The 25,090-nt window shown below is 31.7% G+C and overlaps 1 protein-coding gene across 1 annotated transcript; it reads left to right on the plus strand.

Moving 5' to 3' along the window:
- The first annotated feature begins 293 nt into the window (after nucleotides 1–293).
- Nucleotides 294–23,636, plus strand: LOC656275 (uncharacterized protein). Its single transcript, XM_962816.4, has 7 exons — nucleotides 294–521; nucleotides 7,896–8,214; nucleotides 10,783–11,621; nucleotides 16,605–17,013; nucleotides 19,648–19,777; nucleotides 19,835–19,972; nucleotides 23,198–23,636. The coding sequence occupies exons 2-7, from the start codon at nucleotides 7,987–7,989 to the stop codon at nucleotides 23,422–23,424; spliced, it is 1,971 nt and encodes a 656-aa protein (XP_967909.2). The 5' UTR covers nucleotides 294–521; nucleotides 7,896–7,986; the 3' UTR covers nucleotides 23,425–23,636.
- Nucleotides 23,637–25,090: the final 1,454 nt, after the last annotated feature.

The following is a 25,090-nucleotide window of genomic DNA, read 5'->3' on the forward strand; positions in this document are numbered from 1 at the left end:
ATTTTTCACAATAAATTATTATTTTTGAATTTACTATCAACCTCTAGCAGTTTTTTGATTTAAAAAATTCAAAATGTATCCAAAAAATTTAATTTGTGGATGTAATAAAATGATTACATTATTGTTTTTTCCACTTGAGACGCTACCCTGTTGCAGCGTCTCGACGCCGTTGTGAAAAAATCACCAACGTGATTAGTAATAAGGTCGTAAGAATGTTTGTTGTGTGGGCCAGGTGTTTGCCACCCTCTTGCTTCATACGACGCTTCGGTATCGATCAGACGGGGAGCATCGCACAGCCCATCTGGCCATGAACCAAATACAACCCAACCCTGACACCCTCGCTAAATACGCCGCGAACGATCCTCGTGTTCTCATCTCGCGCTACACAAGAGAGCATCACTTGTTTGCACCTTATTTCTTAAGAGATTCATTGCGAAATGTGCCTAATTGACGTGATTTAGTGCTTGCTGATTATCATTTTCATAAACAAGTGGAATTGCCTGCCTGCTCACTGATTCTAGGTGAGTTGGTGGCGTTGCTTTTGTTTCCTGCTTAAACCAAAACCAAACAACACTTCACATTTACAACAAAAAAAAAATTAACTCGTAATTATTATTGTTGCAAATAGGTAGGTTAGACAATAAGTGATTGTTATAGGGGTGGTTACTTTTTCATTTAGTAACAGTGTTGTTATTTCTTTAATTTAAGATTAAAATTCAATTTCTGCAATAAAAAAAATCAAGCTACGTTCGTATCTTATAAATAAAGGGCGGTACATAGCTATTTTTTTCGTATCATCTAAAATAATGGGTATGTATTTATGTGTTTACACTATTGTTATAACGTATTTTTTTTGTGACTTTATTATTCCTGCATGTGGGGCTTCTGTGTCTTAATAAACGTTTTATAGTTCTTCATTTTTTCAATACATTATGTGTACAGTCACCCAAAATGAAAATGACGCCCACAACCATAGCCGCTGTCACAAATCATCAGAAATCATAAACTAGTTTTGATATATAGTTTATCTTTCTTTGAAATGATTTCCACTAATTAAAAAAAAATATTGTTTTTGAATTTACTATCTACCCTTGGTAGTTTTTTGATTTAAAAATTTTGTGTCCCGTCCGTCATCAATTTTTATAATTTTTTTTCTGCTCTTATTTCAAGTTTTACAAATATGGCTCTAATTGTAGGTTGAAAACAAAACTAAAAAAGAAATCTAAAAATTTGTGCAAACTGTCCTGTCCGTTAAAATGGAATGGGTGTGAAGTCATATTTTAAAAAATCTGGAGCTGCAATTTTGTCAGTTTTTATTATTTTTTAATGTTTATATGTTTCACACTAAATTATTGTTTTTGAATTTACTATCCACACTTAGCAGTTTTTTGATTAAAAAAAATCAGACACGATAAAAATGTGAGGTATTTTAATTTTGTGTCCCGTCCGTCATCAATTTTTATCTCCTTTTTTCCTGCTCTTATTTAAAATTTTACAAATATGGCTCTAATTGTAGGTTGCAAACAAAACTAAAAATGAAATCTAAAAATTTGTGCAAACTGTCCCGTCCGTTAAAACGGAATGGCTATGAAGTCATATTTTAAAAAATCTGGAGCTGCAATTTTGTCAGTTTTTATTATTTTTTAATGTTTGTATGTTTCATACTAAATTATTATTTTTGAATTTACTATCCACCCTTAGCAGATTTAAAAAAATCAGACACGATAAAAATGTGAGGTATTTTAATTTCGTGTCACGTCCGTCATCAATTTTTATCTTTTTTTTTCCCGCTCTTATTTCAAATTTTACAAATATGGCTCTAATTGTAGGTTGCAAACAAAACTAAAAATGAAATCTAAAAATTTGTGCAAACTGTCCTGTCCGTTAAAACGGAATGGCTATGAAGTCATATTTTAAAAAATCTGGAGCTGCAATTTTGTCAGTTTTTATTATTTTTTAATGTTTGTATGTTTCACACTAAATTATTATTTTTGAATTTACTATCCACCCTTAGCAGATTTAAAAAATTCAGACACGATAAAAATGTGAGGTATTTTAATTTCGTGTCCCGTCCGTCATCAATTTTTATCTTTTTTTTTCCTGCTCATATATCAAATTTTACAAATATGGCTCTAATTATAGGTTGCAAACAAAACTAAAATCTAAAAATTTGTGCAAACTGTCCCGTCCGTTAAAACGGAATGGGTGTGAAGTCATATTTTAAAAAATCAGGAGCTGCAATTTTGTCAGTTTTTATTATTTTTTAATGTTTGTTTGTTTCACAATAAATTATTGTTTTTGAATTTACTCTCCACCTTTACCAGTTTTTTGATTTCAAAAAATCAGACACGATAAAAATGTGAGGTATTTTAATTTTGTGTCCCGTCCGTCATCAATTTTTATTTCTTTTTTTCCTGCTCTTATTTCAAATTTTACAAATTTCTACTAATTGTAGGTTGCAAACAAAACTGAAAATCTGTGTCTTAAAAACGTTTTATAATTCATCCTTTTTCAATACAGTATGTGTACAGTCACCCAAAATGAAGATGACGCCCACAACCATAGCCGCTGTCCCAAATCATCAGAAATCATAAACTAGTTTTGATAAATAGTTTATCTTTCTTTGAAATGATTGAGGATAAAACAATTATCTCCACTAATTAAAACAAAAAACAAAAAAAAATTGGAGAAAATTTTCCTTGATTTGATAGATTTTTTAATCTAACCAGAAGCTTGCAAGACTTACCATTTGAAACAACAAACAATGTAGTAAATATTTGAACTTTTTAACAAATACATATACAAAAAAACGTCCGGAAAATAGAAACTCTTTTAGTCAGGTCAGGTTAGTTCGGGTAAAAGTTATGAAGAAGCACTGGTTTAGACAATAAAATGAATCATCACAAATAAAAAAATACATAAACTGCTTTTGTACACTTACGTTACAAAAAATCAAACTTTCGTATTGTATTTTTATGTCGCTACGCTCACTCGTTTTGGCAAACATTATGCTCGTTAAACAAAATCGCTCTTTTCACAACTGAATACATAAATAACTATATTATCAAAAGATAGTCTGCAAAAAATAAATAAACTAAATCGTAAATCTTTGTCATTTCTCGGAAATGCCCTTATAAGAAGCGTTTGGTGGAAACACCAGACAAAGCAATTAGAGCACGACAAACACAGAAAGTGCAAGTGTTTGAACACTTTAAATTGTACGCTTGAGAGGTCAAGAGGGCGTAGTTCTGCATTCTTAACAGTAACAATGACCATGATCCATTTCCTAGATCCAGAACATATTGACCAAAAAAAAAAAAATGTGAAGAAGCGTCGGTCAAGTTTCGGTGAAGGCAAATTACCTTCATGAAATGAAAGTCAATGTCAATGATCTTAATCATGTGTCTGCCATAAATTCCCCGCACTTGCCGGAAACAGCTTTATCTTTGAAAATTCTTTCCGTTTCGAGATAGCAATCAAAAACTTAGCTCCGGTCGTTTGCACCAACTGTCTGACGTCTACACCACACCCGCGCACACCTCTCTGCCAAGGTCGAATCACACATGCAAAAGAAAAAATCTAGTTTTTAGAAAGTAAGAATGAATTATTTATAGGGGCACGTTGCTGGCGAGTGCGTCTTAGGCGGAGGCGTCAGCAGAAATGGATTTTCGACGCTTTAATATGCATATTTTATGTTGACACACTGATGTCATCAGCTCTTGTGTTGATTTGAGCAAAAATTCACTCACTGGTAACCTGTTTCTCGGCGGAAAAAGGTAAAGTCGTCGATGGGGAAACCCACCTGACCCGAGATATACAGAAGCATTCAAAGAACGGTAGATGGAGGGTCAGCCTGAACGGAAATTCCTAATAATGCGTAGTCGGTAGAGTTATTCAGAAGTGGATTGTTTTAGGAAAGTTAATAACAGATTTATCTAATTGTTGAACAAAAGTAATTTGGACGGAATTTTTTATTAAATGACTTATGAGCAGAGAAAAAAAGTAGGTGAATAAAATTGCACTCGAGATCAAACCTCAGTTTTGAAGAGGAAAACTCAAAAAGGCATTTCTAATTAAGTTGTTTGTGATTTTTTTCCACTGATATATTTTGCATTAAATGATTCAGCATGTTTTAAATTTGTGCCATAACATTATGGTTTCTAAGAAAACGCCGAAAACATTGTTGGATAAAACCAGTTTCTAAAACCCATCGTTTTATGGCAACTTTCAAACTGTTTCTAGTTAAAACAACCTACAATAACCTGGATTTTGCATTCGGAATCTTTATTTTGCAAAAAAAATAATTTTTGAGTTAAGTTTAAACGCAAGTATTTAACATTTAAAGTCGTTTTATAGACACATTTGCAATCAAATTTTTGAAAAAAGCTTATAATTTAACTTAATTTATAATTTGTTTTGACAAAGAATCTTTGCAAAAAGATTTTCATTATAACGTAAGAGTAGTCGAAGAAAGTATCTTCAAAACTACAATCTTTGAAGTTTTTTAATCTTCTGTATCGATAAAAATTCTTTATAATAAAATAAAAAATAAAAAAAAGTTTTAACGCAAGTATTTAATAATTCAAGTCGTTTTATAGACAATTGAACCACATTTGCAATCAAATTTTTGAAAAAAGCTTATAATTTAACTTAACTTATAATTTGTTTTGACAAAGAATTTTTGCAAAAAGATTTTCATTATAACGTAAGAGTAGTCGGACAAAGTATCTTCAAAACTACAATCTTTGAAGTTTTGTAATTTTCTGTATCGATAAAAATTCTTTATAATAAAATAAAAAATAAAAAAAAGTTTAAACGCAAGTATTTAATATTTCAAGTCGTTTTATAGACAATTGAACCACATTTGCAATCAAATTTTTGAAAAAAGCTTATAATTTAACTCAACTTATAATTTGTTTTGACAAGGAATCTTTGCAAAAAGATTTTCATTATAACGTAAGACTAGTCGAACAAAGTATCTTCAAAACTACAATCTTTGAAGTTGTGTAATTTTCTGTATCGATAAAAATTCTTTATAATAAAATAAAAAATAAAAAAAAGTTTAAACGCAAGTATTTAATATTTCAAGTCGTTTTATAGACAATTGAAACACATTTGCAATCAAATTTTTGAAAAAAGCTTATAATTTAACTCAACTTATAATTTGTTTTGACAAGGAATCTTTGCAAAAAGATTTTCATTATAACGTAAGACTAGTCGAACAAAGTATCTTCAAAACTACAATCTTTGAAGTTTTTTAATTTTCTGTATCGATAAAAATTCTTTATAATAAAATAAAAGAGGAAGAAGAAGAAGTAGCTTTTAAATCTGAAAGAGATTTGTTAGAATAGTGTGAGTTCGGGTGAATGCACCGTTTATGCTAAAACCTTTTTTAGTTCCATTACTTTCAGAAAATGCGGAAGCGAAAAATTCCAAAAAACTGAAACTAGTTTTTAATATAGTTCCTTCTTGTATTTTAGACGCTTGTTGAATAATTTATTATTTTACTAATTAATTTAAATACAGTTGACTAATAATTTGCAAGTCACAATAGCAGAAAAAAACACACTTAAATCCAGTAATAATTGTAAAACACACACATATTTTCCTCCTCTGACCTGCTATATATTCATATATCGTGACTGTACAGCTTCAAGGTTTCCAAGATGATCATTTCAAAATTATTTAAAAATTTTAATTATTCATTATGTGAGACACTACACTTTTTTCTAGTAAAATTTAACAATAAATTCGTTCTTGCCGAAGCACCAATGTTAATGTATTCCGCGGTAAGTTCAAGGTGACCAGAGGTTTAGCATAAAAAGTGAGCCTCTTAAACGGCAATTACCACTTTAATTTGTGATTTACTAAGGCAGTTTTTTGAACTTCATTGACTTGACTACCATGGTCAAGTGAAAAAAAGTGAAATAAATTGTAATCTGATGACCAACTTGATGGCAACATCTGTTATTTGAACTTGATCAATTACAATCACATGTCTAGGTAATTATTTGCAAGTTCTTGCTGCAAACGAGACTTCTTTCCACAATAAGGTGCAGGTGGAGGGATAAATTATGGAAAAATAATCATGGAATATGTAACACGGGTTTTATGGTGTATTAATTCAATGGCATTTGCATGGGAAACACTAGAAATTAAACAATCATATTTCATATCCAAGCTCTTGAAAAAAAATTAAAAAATTAACTAAAACAAAAACCGATAAAAGCTAAACTAAAAAGAAGTACAGGGTTATTCACATAATTCAAAATAAAAAAAAATAAAAATGAATGTTAAAAAAATAAAATAATAATAACAAAAATTAAATTGAGCTTTTCAACAATTTTTTAAAAAATAACCAAAATTTAACTTAAAATTTTTTTTAATTCGCATTCACTTCGAGCAGTTTTTGAAATATCTGTAAGCTTGTGATTGCAACTTTGCCATGCTATTATACATACATTTATTTTCTTAGCCTTGCTCTGAGTGATTTACTCGCGTATCGCTAATTACAGGTGACTTAAAAGTCAGAGTCATAAAACTTGGTCTAGTATCCATGGAATTTATTTTTTACTCTACTTTGTTTTTCCGTATCAAAAACGTCTAAACGGTTAAAAGCTGCTTCACTGACTTCTTGAATTAATTACAATCAGACAGTCTTTTACGTTGGAGATGAAATTGTTTGCTAGAGAACGGTTTAAGCAACTGACTATCAATTTTTCGGAGTTATTTCCTTGTGATTAGGTGTTTCTAACATGAAATGACCGGCGGAATCCAAATCTGCAAGAATCAGATCGCTACGACTAACCGTTCAGAAAATATCGGCAAAAATAGAGAAAACTTTACAAATTGTTTCAACTAAATTTTCATCATTGACTATCAATTTTTCGGAGTTTTTTTCTTACGATTAAGTGTTTCTAACGTAAAATGACCGGCGGAATTCAAATCTGCAAGAATCAAGTCGCTACGACTAACCGTTCAGAAAATATCGGCAAAAATAGAGAAAACTTTACAAATTGTTTCAACTAAATTTTCATCATTAAGTATCAATTTTTCGGAGTTTTTTTCTTATGATTAAGTGTTTCTAACGCAAAATGACCGGCAGAATCCAAATCTGCAAGAATCAGACCGCTACGACTAACCGTTCAGAAAATATCGGCAAAAATTGAGAAAACTTTACAAATCGTTTCAACTAAATTTTCATCATTGACTATCAATTTTTTGGAGTTTTTTTCTTACGATTAAGTGTTTCTAACGTAAAATGACCGGCGGAATCCAATTCTGCAAGAACCAAGTCGCTACGACTAACCGTTCAGAAAATATCGGCTAAAATAGAGAAAACTTTACAAATTGTTTCAACTAAATTTTCATCATTGCCTATCAATTTTTCGGAGATATTTCCTTTCAATTAAGTGTTTCTGACGTAGAATGACTGGCGGAATCCAAATCTGCATTTTGATCTCTATTTCTAGATGTAGCTTGTTTTATAAGTAGGGAAGAATTTTTAAAATTTTTTTTTTCAAAAATATTTTTGCTTCCTTCAAAGGTTTGATTTTTTACTCTTTTCTCACGAAATTGTGCTCAAATAGTACGATAATCGGAAATGACTTTAAGTACGTATTTGTGACTTTTAGTAGAATAGAAGAGAATACGAAGAAAACATAAATCAGAAACCTCAATAATTATTAATTTATTTAATAATTGCAATATTACACCTATTTACTAGGTGATTCCCATAAGTACATACGTTACGTACATTGATTGGTAAACCACTAATATGCTCAGATATGTAAAAAAAACAAAGAAAAACCTTGTATGACTTGTGGTGAACCACCAACATCATTCTTCCATTATTAATATAATAAATTAATTCACCTCGTCTTGTTTTGTTTCAGACCGTAACAAAATGCTTGTAAGGTAGCAAGAGATTTAATCACACCTAAAAGAGTGAGAGTAAACGTAATCATGTGATAAATTCCTTCAAAAATGGGCAGTTTACCAAATTTGCACGAACTAGGAAAAGACGTCGAGAATGGTCCATCGCCTTACAAGCCTGGTCCAGCCCTGGGTCACCTTTGTAGTGGCGGCAACTCTACATTATCCCAAGCTGAGAAAACAAAAATTTTGCACCGATATTCGGGACATGCCAGGATAACTAAAGCTAGAAGCAACGGCAATGAGTCCAAGATTGTCTGCGATGACTTTATGCTAGAGGTGAGATGATTATTTTGTGTTTTAAATTTTTTACTCAGATTTGTTCTTATACAAGCAAACTTTTGGTTTGGTTGATGATATTTTGGAAAATATTTACGTTTCTTGTTTCAACGTCTTCCATTCACCTGTTGGAAGATTATTTGCTTTACAAGAAACTGAAATAAAAGTGGTTACGAAGCTCAGAATGCACATTTTTTTTGATAAAAAATACAGACTGGCTACAAAAATAGTGAATTTGAGCTAGATTTAGAGTTTCTTTAGACCCTTGAAATAGTAGAACTTGATGAAGGTTTATGAAAAAATATCCTGTACTAATACGAAAAAATATAGTGTGTTGGTTCAGAAAAACAAATAAAGAAGAAAGAACATTTAGGAAAAAATTGGTGGCGCTCAAGTTTTAAAAGTAATAGTAAAGCAAAGAAGTCGAAAGAAAAAAATACATCCCAGGAGTTAACTGATTGACAGCTGACTCATGTGACAAGTGTGGCATAGTTAACTAGATGAAAATCATTTTAACACACCTTGTATAATATTTTTGAAGAATACTTTAAAAAGTTTTTGATTTTCCTAAATTCGAACTCTATAGGGGTCGATTTATTGAAGCGTCATTAATTTAATCCGCCATTAAACGCGTAATTGATTGATCACGTGACCAAGTTGAAGCAATTTGGTTGGTCCATTCGTGGTGTTTATTTTTAACAACGTATTAAATTTTAATGGAGCTTTTACCGGATGCAAAATTTTTGGAGTTGCATCTTTGACTTCAAAAATCGATAACTCTGACATTTTCAAAAATTTTGAAATCTTTTTTGACTTTTTTTTGAAATGATATTTTGATTCGTAGTGTTTTAGAGGTCGGAAAGTGCGTCATTCCATCTCTTGGTTTAACTAAATACGTGTGATTTTAAATTTTAGCTAAAAATTTTTTTGATAGTTGTTATCTTATCATCAATTTCTGTTTCTTCTTGAAATTTTAACCGTGTCTTCAGTAAATTTTGCTATTGATTTCAAAAAACCAAGATAAAATCAAGTGAAAGAAACAATTATAAAACTCGAAAAAAAGCCGATTTTTTTTTTTAAATTCACATTACAGTTTTCACCGAATTTTCATTTGGTTAGTAGTTGGTCTGTTTTACTGGTTGTAATGCGTTGGCTCGTCGATATCCAATAATAAACACCTTGCAGTTTTTTGTGCGGTAGATAAACAGGACGGAGGCAATTTTTATTGGTCAAATTAGATTGCAGGAACAAAATGGAGCGTTTAGGGCGGGCCTTGTCCACAAAACCGAAATTCTGTTTCAAATTTCTATAAAGTTAGCAAACACCAAATTTTTAAGATTAAGTTTGCAGAACTTCAAACACCTAGTATAACTCAAGGTTACCATGGAAACCTGAGTAAAATATAAGAAATCAAGGTCTTTCAAAATCAAATTCAATGAATTTATTTTGATATTTATTTATTTATTTTGATTTTTTTGAAGATAATAATATTAAATAATAATATACTATATATGATACATAATATACAATATTTAATAATAATAATAATATTTAAATTCTATGAATTTATTTTAATATTTATTTACTTATTGTGATATTTTTAAATAGTAATAATAAATAATGTAATACTGTAATTTATTGGCTTACTTTTTAAGAAATTTTGCACAATAATTGAGTTTTTGCTGAATAAACCCTTAGATAAGATAACCGCTATAGAATTAAATTTAAAAATTAATTTTAATTTTTTTTAATTCAAAAAAACTGCTAAAGTCTGATAGTAAGTAATAACTTTAAAGTAATTATTCATAATTATATTACAAAACGAATACTTAGTGTGAAACATCGAAACATAAAAAAAATAATGAAAACTGGAAAAACTAACAAAATATTTATTTTGATTTTTTTGAAAATAATAATAACAAATAATAACAATAAATAATGTAATACTGTGATTTATTGGCTTACTTTTTAAGTAATTTTGCACAATTGTTGAGTTTTTGCTGAATAAACCCTTAGATAACATAAATTTTTGATTATTTTTGACCAATTTCGTGGTTTGGCTATCATTATTATAAGTCCCAATACAAATTTTTCCCATACATATAGATTCTGAATTATTTACATAATTAGTGTCCATTATGGATTTCCAGATGGAGATATTACAGTAGATGTAATACAATGTGTTTTTAAATGATTGTCATCTAGTTAACTTTGAAATTGGTCTACATGTAAAAAAAATTGTGCCGCTCTGCTCAATTGAATTCTCTGTCAATAAATGTCAAAACTGTCAGTTGTAAAATTCACAAATTGTTAGTTAATTGACGTTAAAATACAACTGAATTGTTATACTGTGCAAGCAAACATTATCGAATTGTAGACTTAATAAGTGGAGAATGGTAATCATTAATTCAATAAAGCGGCATTTCTGATTTTACATGTGAAAACCACCGACTACTAGATGCGAATCATTTAAAAACACACTGTATTTTTAAAAGCAATTCGAAAACAGTTCGTGAACAAAACTTAAGATTCAACGTTGAAACGTGTTAATTTGGCGTTTTGTTCCAGCACATGGCCACCTATTCGCCAATTTCCAACCGATCAACCCGGAATCTGACCCACAACATCCGCCGTCGCGACTCACTGAACAGCTCAATAGGGGCCACATCTGTGCGTCGTTTGATCGCCGTCGTGCGCTCCAACGCCCACCACACCACCCAGACCAGACAAGGGCCCCCATACTCCCGCCGCCTGCTCCTCTCGAACCTGGTGGTGCTGTGCATCACGCACCTGCTTATCACTGCCGCCTTCTTGCCTTTCCTCGCCCTCCAGACCAGCGTCTCGGTGTGGACGATGCCGCTGGGGCACTATCTCACGCCCATCCACATCAACATCGGCTCCATCCTCCTGGCCCTGGCGCACTTCTTCGCCGCCGTGTCGGCGCTCCTCGGCCCCTCCGTCGTGCAAAAGCTGGGCACGAACGTCGTCTTCTTCTGCTCCTATCTGGTGTTTGTCGTTTTCTACGCCTCACATCTCTACCCATCGTTGTATGTGCTTTTCCCCGGCGCTGTGCTGCTGGGAGTGGCTTTGGGGCCGCTGGTCTCGGCGCAAATCACCTTCCTGATGACGCTCTCGGCCAAGATTAACTACATGTTCTCGGAGGAGGACGACGATTCGAAAGCGTTGCGACGGACGTGTATTATCAGGAGGTTGGCGAGAGCGTTTCAAGCAGCTCATGATTTTGGACTTATTGTTGGCTCGGTTTTATCGGCGTTACTTATTACTTACACTGTCAATATTAACAATCAAGAATATGGTGATATTTTCGACAATTCCACGGCGGTCATGGAGAAAAATAATCAAACTGAAAGTTGTAGCAATTTGACTTTAGAAATTAACTGCACCAGGTAAGTCATGAAAACAAACTTTGCAACTTTTTTTTAACTGATGTTTCACTATTGTCACAATAAAATGCTTACAAATCAGTTTATAGTTCGTAAAAACTTGACTTCGATCAATTCTGTGCTTAAATACGAAAGAAATCGCTTTAGAAAGGCCAAAAACGTGTTATCTGGGCCAAAAATAACTTGTTTTTGAAGTATTCATTGGATGAATTTGTTGTAGAATCACTGAAAGATTGTTATTCTGACAGGAAACATGAGATTTGGGCCATTTTCTTGCTTAAAAATGCAAAAAAATCGCTTTAGAACGGTTGAAATCGCTTTACTTTAGCCGAAAACACCGGTTTAAGAACTAGTTTAGTGAAAAACACTTATGTCAGACGATTCCTTGCTTAAAAATGCAAAGAATCGTTTTAGAACACTTAAAATCGCTTTACTGTAGCCGAAAACACCGGTTTAAGAACCAGTTTAGTGAAAAACACTTATGTCAGACGATTCCTTGCTTAAAAATGCAAAAAATTGTTTTAGAACGGTTGAAATCGCTTTACTTTAGCCGAAAACACTGATTTAAGAACTAGTTTAGTGAAAAACACTTATGTCAGACGATTCCTTGCTTAAAAATGCAAAAAATCGTTTTAGAACGCTTAAAATCGCTTTACTTCAGCCGAAAACACCGGTTTAAGAACCAGTTTAGTGAAAAACACTTATATCAGACGATTCCTTGCTTAAAAATGCAAAAAATCGTTTTAGAACGGTTGAAATCGCTTTACTTTAGTCGAAAACACCGGTTTAAGAACTAGTTTAGTGAAAAACACTTATGTCAGACGATTCCTTGCTTAAAAATGCAAAAAATCGTTTTAGAACGCTTAAAATCGCTTTACTTCAGCCGAAAACACCGGTTTAAGAACCAGTTTAGTGAAAAACACTTATGTCAGACGATTCCTTGCCTAAAAATGCAAAAAATCGTTTTAGAACGCTTAAAATCGCTTTACTGTAGCCGAAAACACCGGTTTAAGAACCAGTTTAGTGAAAAACACTTATGTCAGATGATTCCTTGCTTAAAAATGCAAAAAAATCGCTTTAGAACGGTTGAAATCGCTTTAGTTTAGCCGAAAACACCGGTTTAAGAACCACTTTAGTGAAAAACACTTATGTCAGGAAATTCCTTGATTAAAAATGCAAAAAATCGCTTTAGAACGGTTGAAATCGCTTTAGTTTAGCCGAAAACACCGGTTTAAGAACCAGTTTAGTGAAAAACACTTATATCAGACGATTCCTTGCTTAAAAATAATACAAATCGCTTTAGAAAACCGGAAAACGGCGATTTGAGCACCAAATAAGCTTAAACCACCTGATTGCAGTGTTCTGATGTGTTGTAAAACGTTTGAAATCGCCCAATTCTGTTTTGAGACGAAGACTTTTAGAAGAAATTACTTGATTTCAAACAAGCTTTTGCCTAAAAACTATACAAATTACATTAGAAAGGCTGAAATCGTTTTACTCAAGCCCAAAGACGAGATTTAGGCCATTTTATTGCTTAAAAATGCAAAAAATCGCTTTAGAACGGTTGAAATCGCTTTACTTTAGCCGAAAACACCGGTTTAAGAACCAGTTCAGTGAAAAACACTTATGTCAGACGATTCCTTGCTTAAAAATCGCTTTATAAAACAAGAAAACGGCGATTTGAGCACTTAATAAGATTAAACCACCTGATTGCAGTGTTCTGATGTGTTCTAAAAGTTTAAAATCGCCTAATTCTGTTTTGAGACGAAGACTTTTAGAAGAAAGTACTTGATTTCGAACAAGTTTTTGTCTAAAAACGAAACAAATCGCTTTAGAAAAGCTAAAATTGTCTTATTTATGCCAAAAAACGGCTAAGATGAAAACACTTAGGTAATTTCAAAGGATTCCTTGCTTAAAAGTGAAACAAATCGCCTTGGGAAAGCTGAGATTTTTTTATTCTGATCAAAAACGTATTAAAAACGTTTGATTTCGATCAACTTCTTGCATAAAAACGCAAAAAAATCGCTTTATAAAGGTTGAAATCGCTTTAGTTTAGCCGAAAACACCGGTTTAAGAACCAGTTTAGTGAAAAACACTTATATCAGACGATTCCTTGCTTAAAAATGGTACAAATCGCTTTAGAAAACCATCAAACGGCGATTTGAGCACCAAATAAGCTTAAAACACCTGATTGCAATGTTCTGATGTGTTGTAAAACGTTTGAAATCGCTCAATTCTGTTTTGAGACGAAGACTTTTAGAAGAAATTACTTGATTTCAAACAAGCTTTTGCCTAAAAACTATACAAATTACATTAGAAAGGCTGAAATCGTTTTACTCAAGCCCAAAGACGAGATTTAGGCCATTTTATTGCATAAAAACGCAAAAAATCGCTTTAGAACGGTTGAAATCGCTTTACTGTAGCCGAAAACACCGGTTTAAGAACCAGTTTAGTGAAAAACACTTATGTCAGACGATTCCTTGTTTAAAAATGGTACAAATCGCTTTATAAAACTTGAAAACGTCGATTTGAGCACCAAATGAGATTAAAATATCTGATTGCAGTGTTCTGATGTGTTCTAAAACGTTTGAAATCGCCAAATTCTGTTTTGAGACGAAGACTTTTAGAAGACATTATTTGATTTCAAACAAGTTTTGCCTAAAAACGAAATAAATTGCTTTAGAAAGGCTGAAATCGCTTTACTTAAGCCAAAAGACGACGATTCATAATCCGGTTAAGATAATGTGACCAACAAACAAACTGTAAGATGTTGACATAAAGCAAGCATAAAGAACAACTTGTTGGTTGAGGATATGTATAACACACTTTTTTGTTTTTTGTATAATTTTTATAAAAATCGTCCAAATTACAACAAAATTTAAATATGGTCAAAAAATATTGAGAAATCGAAGTAAAGGGAACGGTATTTTTCGTTATGAAGAAACTTTGGACAAATTTAAGTTAACTGGGTCTGTCTGTATCAGAATTGAGAGAAATCAGAACATGAACATAATATAGGACAAAATCTCTGCCTTAAAGCTAAATAAAACCTTTTGGAAAAGTTGAATTCTTTTTATTTTGCCCGAAAACGACGACTTGGGTACAGCTTAATTAGAAACAGTCCCTTGGTTATAAACGCAAAAAATCGCTTCAGAAAGGTTGAAATCGCTTTAATCTTTAATTTAAGCTTTAATTTAAGCGCCAGTTTGGTTGAAAACGCTTCATTAATCATTTCGGATGATTTCTTGCTTAAAGATGAAAAAAAATCGCCTTATAAAAGTTGAAAACAGCTTTTTAGCACCTGGCAAAAACAAAAAATTTGTTGTACTATGATCAAAGTGGCCTTATTCTGGCGAAAATCGAAGATTTATGCACTAGTTTAGATGAAAATATTTGATTTCGAGCAAGCTTTTGCCCAAATTCGAAAGAAATCGCTTTAAAAAGACTGAAATCGTCAAAATACGACTGTATATACTAGGTAAAATAAAAACACGTAGGTAATTTTGGACAATTTCTTGCTTAAAAAATGAAACAAATCGCTTTGAATGGGTTGAGATCCTCTTATTATGACCGAGAACGGCGATATACGCACCAGTTTGGTTGAAAACGCTTGATTTCGAACAACTTTTTGCATAAAAACGCAAAAAATCGGTTTAGAATCGTTGAAATCGCTTTAATCCGCCCAAAAATGACGACTTAAGCAGCGGTGTAGTTAAAAATGCTTGATTTTCGAAGATTGTTTGCTTAAAAAAGCTAAAAACGGCACTTTAAGCATAAGCTAACCTTTGATTTCAAAAGATTGCTTGTCGGAAACGGAAAAATTTGTTGTAAAAACCTTATTCTGGCCGAAAACAAAGATTTTTGCACCAATTTCAGATGAAAACATTTGGTTTCGAACGAGCTTCTGTCCAAAAATCGAACAAGTCGCTTAGAAAGACTAAAATCGTTGATTGATTTCTTGCTTCAAAGCGAAACAAATCGCATTGGAAAGGCAAAAAGTTGGTTAAAAAGACTAGATTTTGAAATATTTCATACTTAAAAACAAAAAAATCACCTCAAAACGGCTAACATATCGCCTTATTTTGGCCGAAAATGACGACAAATGTATAGTTTAAACTAAAAAATTGATTTCGGACGAATTCAAACCTTAATGCCAAAAAAACTCGCGAAGTAAGGTTGAAATCCTTTTATTTTGTTCAAAAATGAAGATTTATGCACCAGTCCTTGCTTAAAAACAAAATAATTTGCCGTAGACTGGCTAAAATTCTCTTATTCTATCTCAAACAGCGATTTAACCACCAGTTTTATTGAAAACACTTGGTTTTGTCCGAAAATGAAGATTCGTAGACAAATTTAGGTGAAAATACTTCATTTGGATCAAATTTTTTTTTGCTTAAAAGTGCACAAATCGCTTCGGAAAGACTAAAGTCTCGTTATTTAGGTCGAAAACGATGCAATTTGGTTGAAAAGACTTTATTTTAAACGATTTCTCATTAAAAACGCAAAAAATCGCTTTAAGAAAGACTGAAATCGAAAAGGGTAACTTAAGCACCAGTTTAGTTGAAAACACTTGATTTTGGACTGTTCTTTGCCTTGTTTTAGAATGGTATTCTAACCTTTGTCCTAAATAGATTTTTCTATAATCGTCTAATAGACATAATCATAGAAGTAATTAAAAAAAAATTTAAATGTTTAAGTTTATAAAAAAAGATGCACCTGGGGGGAAAAATAACTTGATAGTTAACATGAGATTCCGTTTCCTGTGCTTGTTATTAATTTCGATTGAAAATTGAATTCCTCTGATCATCAACGCACGATTGCACACTCGGAAGTACTCAAGGCAACAGGGGAACAAGTAAAGTAGTAGCATTTTTTTCGCGAACCATCCAAGTGTTGAATACAGAAAATTGAACAAGTTGTTACGCAACTTGCACAAAATCACCTAGTTTAAGGTCAGCCGAAAGAAAGTCTATATATTTATTGCAGAGAAAAAAATTCCCTTTCGTACAACATCTACGACTACAATGCCTTCTTGGACGACATATTCGACACTTTTGAAGGGACGCGACTGTGTGGAGCCCAAGCGTGTCCCCCGAATTTTCTCCTGCACTTTAACATGTCAGAAGAGAGTTATTTTCATGTTTTGCCGAAGAAAAGTTCCATGGTTTTGGCTGTGGTGTATGCAGGACTTTGCTTCGTTGCAGCGATGGCTAGTGCTGTAGGGTTGGATAGAATTCGGATCTTTGTATATCAAGATCCACTGGAGAGGCCAGAAGGGTTAGCTGCCTTAAGAGCTGTGAAGGAGTCTTTCAAAGATGTGAGGCTGCAAATGGCCGCGCCTTTGGCGCTGTTTATTGGACTGGAGCAAGCTTTCATCTATGCTGACTTTAGCAAGGTAACCAGATAAAAAAGCAACAAAAATTTTGAGTTAATTGGCCTACTAATAGCTGTTTAATTCTGTTGTGCACAAATACAGAAATAATTTATTACTTGAAATAAAAAACCGTCTTTTTTACACGAATTATTCTACAAAAATTCAATTATTTTTCCTTTTTTTAAATTGCTTTCAGTTAAAAATTAACTTTTTTTGCAAGATTTCACTCGTTCATTTTGGTTGAAAATGGCGTCCTTATAGTATTTTTCCCAACTGTTTATTTGATTTGCTAGAATTGATAAAAAAATCGTCAATGATGTTATTTTTGTATTTTTTTGAGTGTTTTTAAGCTCTAAACTCACTTTTTTCTCGAAATTTCGCCAAAAATTCAAATTCGATCGAAAGTGCCATTATTTTTGCTTTTTTGAAGTTATTTTGAGCTAAAAGTTAAGTTTTTGCATGGTTTCGTTCAGAGTCGTTGAAAATGTTGTTTTTTCAGTCTGTTTTCCTAACGTTTAAGCACATTGTTTTAACCAAAAAACACACTTTTGAAAAATTCAAAGTGGCTTAATAAAGAACATACATTTAGGTTAAGAGTGATGTTATTTGGCGAAATTTATTCAAAGCAGAGTTCAAAAAATTCCAAAAACATAGGATGTTTAGGCACGTTTTTACGCTAAAGACACTTTTTTTTTATTAAAAATTGATCGAATTTTGAGTAAACTGGTTGACAATCATCGATTTAAGTCAAAAATGATGATATTTTTGCATTATGAGCGTTATTAATGGACATTTCTTTATTTTTTTTTTCTTTTTTCTTTATTTTTTAGGTTGAAAATTAAATAGTGTTTTCTTTTATTTTTCTTTGTTTTTTATGTTTATTGTTTTGTTTTGTTTTTATAAAAAAATACTGATTTTCCAGTAAAAATAATAAATTTTGGTCCATAATTCACAAAATTTTTGAACTTCACGAGGTCTCGTTACAAGAGTTCAAGAAAACTCAAAATTCACTAGGAAAATGACGTCATTTTTGTTGTTTTTTTGAACATTTGAGCACTTTTTGGCACTAAATAATTAACTATTTTGCCGAAATTTTGTCAAAATATTGTCCGAAAAACTTACTATCTCAACTGTTAAATGTTTATTTCTTTTACAAAAATATTTTTGATTTTAATAAAATAAAATAAATAAATTATATAAATAAATTATATAAATAAATTTTAAATAAAATAAAATAAATTATAAATTAAATAAAATACTTTTTTGAGTAAGATTTTACTCAAGCAAGCCAATAAGTCGTGCGGTTAGGTTGAAAACATTGGTCTTTCATTTCTTCTCATATTTTTTTAAACGGCAATAACATAAAATATAAAAAAATTGTGTAAATATTGAAAAAATGATAACGTAACGTTATTTTTGCACTCTCTAATATGGTGAGATCTCGTAAAAATAGTTCAAATATCTAAAAATTTGCTCAAAAATAATGTTATTTTTGCCTTTTTCGAACGTAGAGACAATAAGGTGAGTAAAAAAATCACTTGTTTCACTTTTTTTCTAAAACTGCGCCACGTATTGTCCTAAAAACTAGTTATTTTATTAATCGAACAAACTAGCTTTTTCGCAAGATTTTAATGAAGCAGGCCTATCGTCCAATCAGGTTTATTTTTCAAACTTCTAAGGATGTCTTTTATCCAAAAACATACTTATTTTTAATAAAAATTGACTAATTTTGTCGAAAAATTAACAATCTAGTTAAAAAATTACGTAACTTTTTATTTTTTTGGCATTTGAACAAGAAAAAACTGGCGACATTCCGTTAACATATATCAAGTCTCAAAGCTAGATAAAAAATTAAAAAACATTTTAGCAGGTTATTTTATCATTTCTTCTTAATTTTAACCAGCAAATATTATTTTTGCTCAAGATAAGTGTATTGTTGTTCTTATTCTTATTCTTATTCTTATTCTTATTTCTTATTTCTTATTTCTTATTTCTTATTTCTTATTTCTTATTTCTTATTTCTTATTTCTTATTTCTTATTTCTTATTTCTTATTTCTTATTTCTTATTTCTTATTTCTTATTTCTTATTTCTTATTTCTTATTTCTTATTTCTTATTTCTTATTTCTTATTTCTTATTTCTTATTTCTTATTTCTTATTTCTTATTTCTTATTTCTTATTCTTATTCTTATCCTTATTCAAAAACATTACGAAGCTTGCTTTTCCGAATTTGGTTATTATTAGAACTCACCAGACCTTGGAATACCCACTAACGTACCTAATCTGAATCACAAACGAACATAAAAAGCACGCACTAATGACTTACCCTGAATACTTTTTTGCAAAATTGTGATCTTCCATTTTGTGCGGTCCAGTAAGTTTTAATGTGAAAATGTTTATTCTTAAAAAAACTTCATTAATTGGTCATTATTTTGGCAAGTGGTGACCTCGGACTTTTGCGTCAAAAATCAAGCAAAATTTACATTTTACCCTTATAACATATTTACAACAATAACAAATTAAGGTGTTACTTAATGAATAATACGGTCAATTATTTATTAATTATCTTATCATTATCTCTGTCACGCTACGTAAAATTTAAACAGCATGAAGGCCTCCAGACTCTGGGTGTGGTCAATACAATTTTTTTTCTAGTCTTATGTGGTATGCACTTTGGGCATCCACCGACTGAATTTGGTGTTCTTGTCGATGGGTCTTCTGCAATCCATCGCTGCTTGCACCCTTAGTATGCTTCTGAGGACCATCAGAAGATACTACGTTGTGGGTAAGCGATATTTTTTTTAAGTTTTTGCTCTTCAAACGTTTTTTTTTTTTTACTTAGCCGTAGGTTTTACGTTCCACGCTTGTCTGTTAATGGTCCTAATCCTGTGGAAACCCATCGAGGACGATCCTGCCCTTTTCTACGTCATCTCGGCCGCTTGGGGCGTCTGTAACGCCATTTGGGAAATGCTGAACTTCAGTAAGTGATTTATCGGTTTTAAATCGATCGATTTATGCGGTAATTGCGGATCTGATTAACATTCCCAGCAGGTGTACGTATGATTGTTAAGTTGCTAACATTAATATTAATTTATGTGTGTGATCGGTAAGATCTGCAATCATTATATGAGGAATTGCTTTGCAAATTGCTCTTTTTTGCACTGTGTCCAACAATTATTTCGTTATACAAACACACAAAAAGTTGTTGCCCAAAATTAATAGTCACTGTGCCAACTAATGAAAAACTTGTCGAGTTATTGTTATATGCGCAGATTTAAACTGGTGCATTTTATTTACAACTTTGTAGTCCCTATAATTTAAAAGTAATAATAAACAGCAATATGGTAACTGGAGCGGTAGTAATTTTATTCAGCAATCTGGAAAATAGAAGTTGAAGTAAAAAATGCGTAACTATCCATAGGTAACGAGAATAGGAACGAATTATTAATTGATTAATCATTAGGAAATTAGCATTGAATTCATTTGAATATGTAATAAAAATATTATAAAAAGAAAACACAATCAAATCAAGCAAGTAATCCGAATAAAGCAGGAGTATGAAGAAGTTATTGAGAATTATTGAGAATTATAAAAAATAAAAAAAAACATAAATGAAATGCGAAATAGTTTGTTAAAATAATATTTGATCAATTAAGTAGTATATGAAGAATTATTCCCTTAAAAAAATGGTATAGAAAAATCTAAACCAATGTTTTTTTTGTAATTAAATTTCAATCGCAGTTCTCTAAACCCACACAAATAACACAAAAGATTCTCTTTAAATCCCTAGAAAGGTACGAAAACAAGAAAAATTTACGCTTATAAAGATGTAAAATTCTTTTGTACTGTAATAATGGAAGATTTTTGACGCTTTATGTGAAATAAGTACTTACCTGAATGAAAACAATTATTGGTGATTAAAATAAAAAATTAACAAAGAAAGTAAATGACAAGAAAAACGACGTATGAAAAAAATATACGATGTCACAAAGAAGAGAAAAAATAACGGCGTCATAAAAACAAAACAGAGAAAGTAAAGAAGAAGGAGAAAACGAATAATGAAGAACAGTGTCGCAAAAAAGATAGAAGAAGAAAAAGACACCAAAGAAGAAAGAAGAAGAAGAAAAAGAAGAAGAAAAAGAAGAAGAAGAAAAAGAAGAAGAAGAAGAAGAAGAAGAAGAGGATGAAGAAGAAGAAGAAGAAGAAGAAAAAGAAGAAGAAGAAGAAGAAGAAGAAGAAGAAGATGAAGATGAAGATGAAGATGAAGATGAAGATAAAGAAGAAGAAGAATAAGAATAAAAACGACGCGACGTAGTAAAGAAAATGAAAAAAACTATCACAGCGAAGAAAAAAAGAAAATAATAGACTGCGTCCCAAAAGAGAAAAGCACAAAGAAGAAGAAGAAGAACGACATCGTAAAGATACAAAAAATGATAGAGAAGAGAAGGGAAGAAGGGTTACGTTCAAAATTCAATCGATGTTGAAAAGAATGCGTAAAAACGAAGAAGAAATCCGCCGTACAGAAGAAAATCAATGTCTCATAAAGAAGAAAGACGAAGACAATGCAAACAAGAAGAAGAGAAACAAGAAAAAGAACGACGTCTTAAAGAAAAACTTTGCAAAGAGAAGAAAGATGAAGGAGAACGACGTCATAAAGAAAAAGAACTACTTTGCAAAAACCTCCGAACAAAACAAAAAAAAAACGAAAAAGGAAGAATGACGTCACAAATGCTCCAAGAGAAGATCTCGAAGAAAGATGAATTTTAACCAAGTTTTGAAAATTGCAAAAAAATACCCGATGTCGAAGAAAAAAAGTTCGGTCTAAAATTCCATTGATTTTGGGAAGGACGTAAGAAGAAGAACGACGTCGTACAGAAAAAAAGCAAAGTTTCAGACTAAAGAAAAAGGAAGGAGAAAAGAAAAAAGAACGACGAAAGGAGAAGAAAGAAGAAGAAGAACGACGTAAAGAAAAAGAAGAACGTTGCAAATAAATGTAAATAGTAATGAAGAACGGCACAAAAATAGCAAAAGAATTTTTACTTTGCTTTGCAAAGAAAAGAAAGAGGAAGAAGAACGACGTCGCAAAAGCCTGAAGACAAAATCTCGAGAAAAGATAAATTTTTTAAATTGATTCTTACGCAAAATTTTCATTTCATTTCATTATGAAAAAGACGTTTCTGTATAATTTTTGAAGAACTTAAAATTGCCAAAATTTGCGTTTACATCGTCATAACTTCCGTCTGGATAAAGCTAGAAAGTTATTTTTTTTGCAAATGATTCCTCAATGAACGTGGATTCTAACGAATAGACACAAGTTTTAATTTGGATAAAAAAAACTGAGAAAATTGCATTTTTTTTATAACGTTTCATATTTGTGTAGTGAAATTTTCGAAATGCGAGAATTTTTTTTATTGAAAAAAAAACTAAACATAATCAGGACGAAATGAGCTAATGGGTTAGATAAGTTTTTGGTACAATAATCATTTGATATCTTTAACACTCATCAAGTTATTGCAATAAAAGTGACATTGTCGCGTATTTGCCTTTGTATTTTCTCAATTTTCTTTTGTCAAAACTAAAAGTTGTGTATATATGTTAGAAACTACATTCATTGAGCAATCTTTTGCAAAAAATAAGAACTTTCCACCTTTATCCAGAGGGAAGATATCACGATGTAAATGAAAAATTTGACCAATTTTTCCACAAAAACGTCTTTTTTACTATGAAGACAATTCCAAATCGACAAACTGACTTGGGATTCGAATTCCGCAGAAAATTTTGCATTAAAAGCGTCCCGTTTTTGAAGTATTTAAAAAAAAACAACGAATATAAACGTACGACACTGAGCGCGAGCGCACAATAGAAGCTCGTTTTAAAAGTTTGACGAGTTAACGATTGATAATTTTAAGTTAAAACAAAAACCACTTCATTCCGGCGAGTCCCCTACGGGGCCAAAAGTATTTTATTTTCAACACCCACTGTTGAAGGAAAATAATGTTCAAAAAAAAATCTTTTTCCAAAATTTTTGGATTTTTTTTCTGAATTAAATAAAGCACCGGTAGCGTTTTAAAACACTTATGCACCTACAGCCCGAGTAGATGAATGTATCCTGTAAATAACTTTCCAAAACGTTATCTACAGCAGCCGTAAAACAACAAGGAAAATTGTATTTTTTCGTATATTTCTCAAAATTGTTTTTCCGCAGCCCTTTTGACCGGCCTCTACAGCGACAACTGGGAGTCTGCGTTCGCCAATTCGGCGTTCTTCCGTTTCCTGGGCTTGAGCATAGCCTTCGCATTCCACGGACTTCTCTGCAACTACTACAAACTCTACGCCTTGGGCTTCTTCCTGCTGACGGCCGTCGTCCCCTTCGTGTGGCTCGAAGTCCGGCTGGAGAACATGCGCAAAGTCAAGAATATCATCCGGTTATGACCTAAACTCAACATTTGGTGATTCCTCATGTAAACATATCATTCACTTGACGTCACGGTTTTGCGTGTGATGTTGTACAGAGTAATGTTAAAAGGTTGTTATGACACCTCTTCAATGTATATAAGATTGTTTACTTCCACAAATAAAATCTCAACAAGAAAATTGTAACGTTATATTTAAATTTAATAATTAAATACACATCTTGTACATTTTGTAGTCTACTGTACATTCTTGGACCCTACTAGTTCCCGGGTATGAATACATGTGTTCACAGACATTAGGCTTCGTCTGAACAAAAATCAATCCTCAAGGCGTTTGGAAAGTTGGTTTGGTCGGGGAAGTTAGACACAATCAAATCAAGCAAGTAATCCGAATAAAGCAGGAGTATGAAGAAGTTATTGAGAATTATTGAGAATTATAAAAAATAAAAAAAAACATAAATGAAATGCGAAATAGTTTGTTAAAATAATATTTGATCAATTAAGTAGTATATGAAGAATTATTCCCTTAAAAAAATGGTACAGAAAAATCTAAACCAATGTTTTTTTTGTAATTAAATTTTAATCGCAGTTCTCTAAACCCACACAAATAACACAAAGATTCTCTTTAAATCCCTAGAAAGGAACGAAAACAAGAAAAATCTATGCTTATAAAGATGTAAAATTCTTTTGTACTGTAATAATGGAAGATTTTTGACGCTTTATGTGAAATAACAACTTACCTGAATAAAAACAAGTATTGGTGATTAAAATAAAAAATTAACGAAGAAAGTGAAGAACAAGAAAAACGACGTATCAAAAAAATATACGATGTCACAAAGAAGAGAAAAAATAACGGCGTCTTAAAAACAAAACAGAGAAAGTAAAGAGGAAGGAGAAAACGAATAATGAAGAACAGTGTCGCAAAAAAAGATAGAAGAAGAAAAAGACACCAAAGAAGAAAGAAGAAGAAGAAAAAGAAGAAGAAGAAGAAGAAGAAGAATAAAAACGACGCGACGTAGTAAAGAAAAAAATGAAAAAACTATCACAGCGAAGAAAAAAAGAAAATAATAGACTGCGTCCCAAAAGAGAAAAGCACAAAAAAGAAGAAGAACGACATCGTAAAGATACAAAAAATGATAGAGAAGAGAAGAGAAGAAGGGTTACGTTCAAAATTCAATCGATGTTGAAAAGAATGCGTAATAACTAAGAAGAAATCCGCCGTACAGAAGAAAATCAATGTCCTATAAAGAAGAAAGAGAAAGACAATGCAAACAAAAAGAAGAGAAAAAATTAAAAGAACGACGTCTTAAAAAAAACATCGCAAAGAGAAGAAAGAAAAAAAAACGACGTCGTAAAGACAAAAGAACAAAACAAAACAACGAAAAAGGAAAAATGACGTCACAAATGCTCCAAGAGAAGATCTTGAAGAAAGATAAATTTTAACCAAGTTTTGAAAATTGCAAAAAAATACCTGATATCGAAGATATGCTGTTCGATTATACAAAATAACTCCGAAAAAAAAAGTTCGGTCTAAAATTCCATCGATTTTGGGAAAAACATAAGAAGAACGATGTCGTACAGAAAAAAAGCAAAGTTTCAGACTGAAGAAAGAGTATGGAGAACGAAGAATGCAAGAAAAGAAAAAAGAACGACGTTATAAAGGAGAAGAAAGAAGAAGAACGACG

This window comes from Tribolium castaneum, chromosome 8 (genome assembly GCF_031307605.1).
Source record: "Tribolium castaneum strain GA2 chromosome 8, icTriCast1.1, whole genome shotgun sequence".
Taxonomy (NCBI): Eukaryota; Metazoa; Arthropoda; class Insecta; order Coleoptera; family Tenebrionidae; genus Tribolium; species Tribolium castaneum.

Excerpts from the sequence above, each read along its gene's own strand:
- LOC656275 (XM_962816.4), top strand. The coding sequence starts at position 7,987 with ATGGGCAGTTTACCAAATTTGCACGAACTAGGAAAAGACGTCGAGAAT. Across the intron at positions 8,215-10,782 it reads GCGATGACTTTATGCTAGAG|CACATGGCCACCTATTCGCC; the intron begins GTGAGATGATTA and ends GTTTTGTTCCAG. Across the intron at positions 17,014-19,647 it reads TCTATGCTGACTTTAGCAAG|TCTTATGTGGTATGCACTTT; the intron begins GTAACCAGATAA and ends TTTTTTTTCTAG.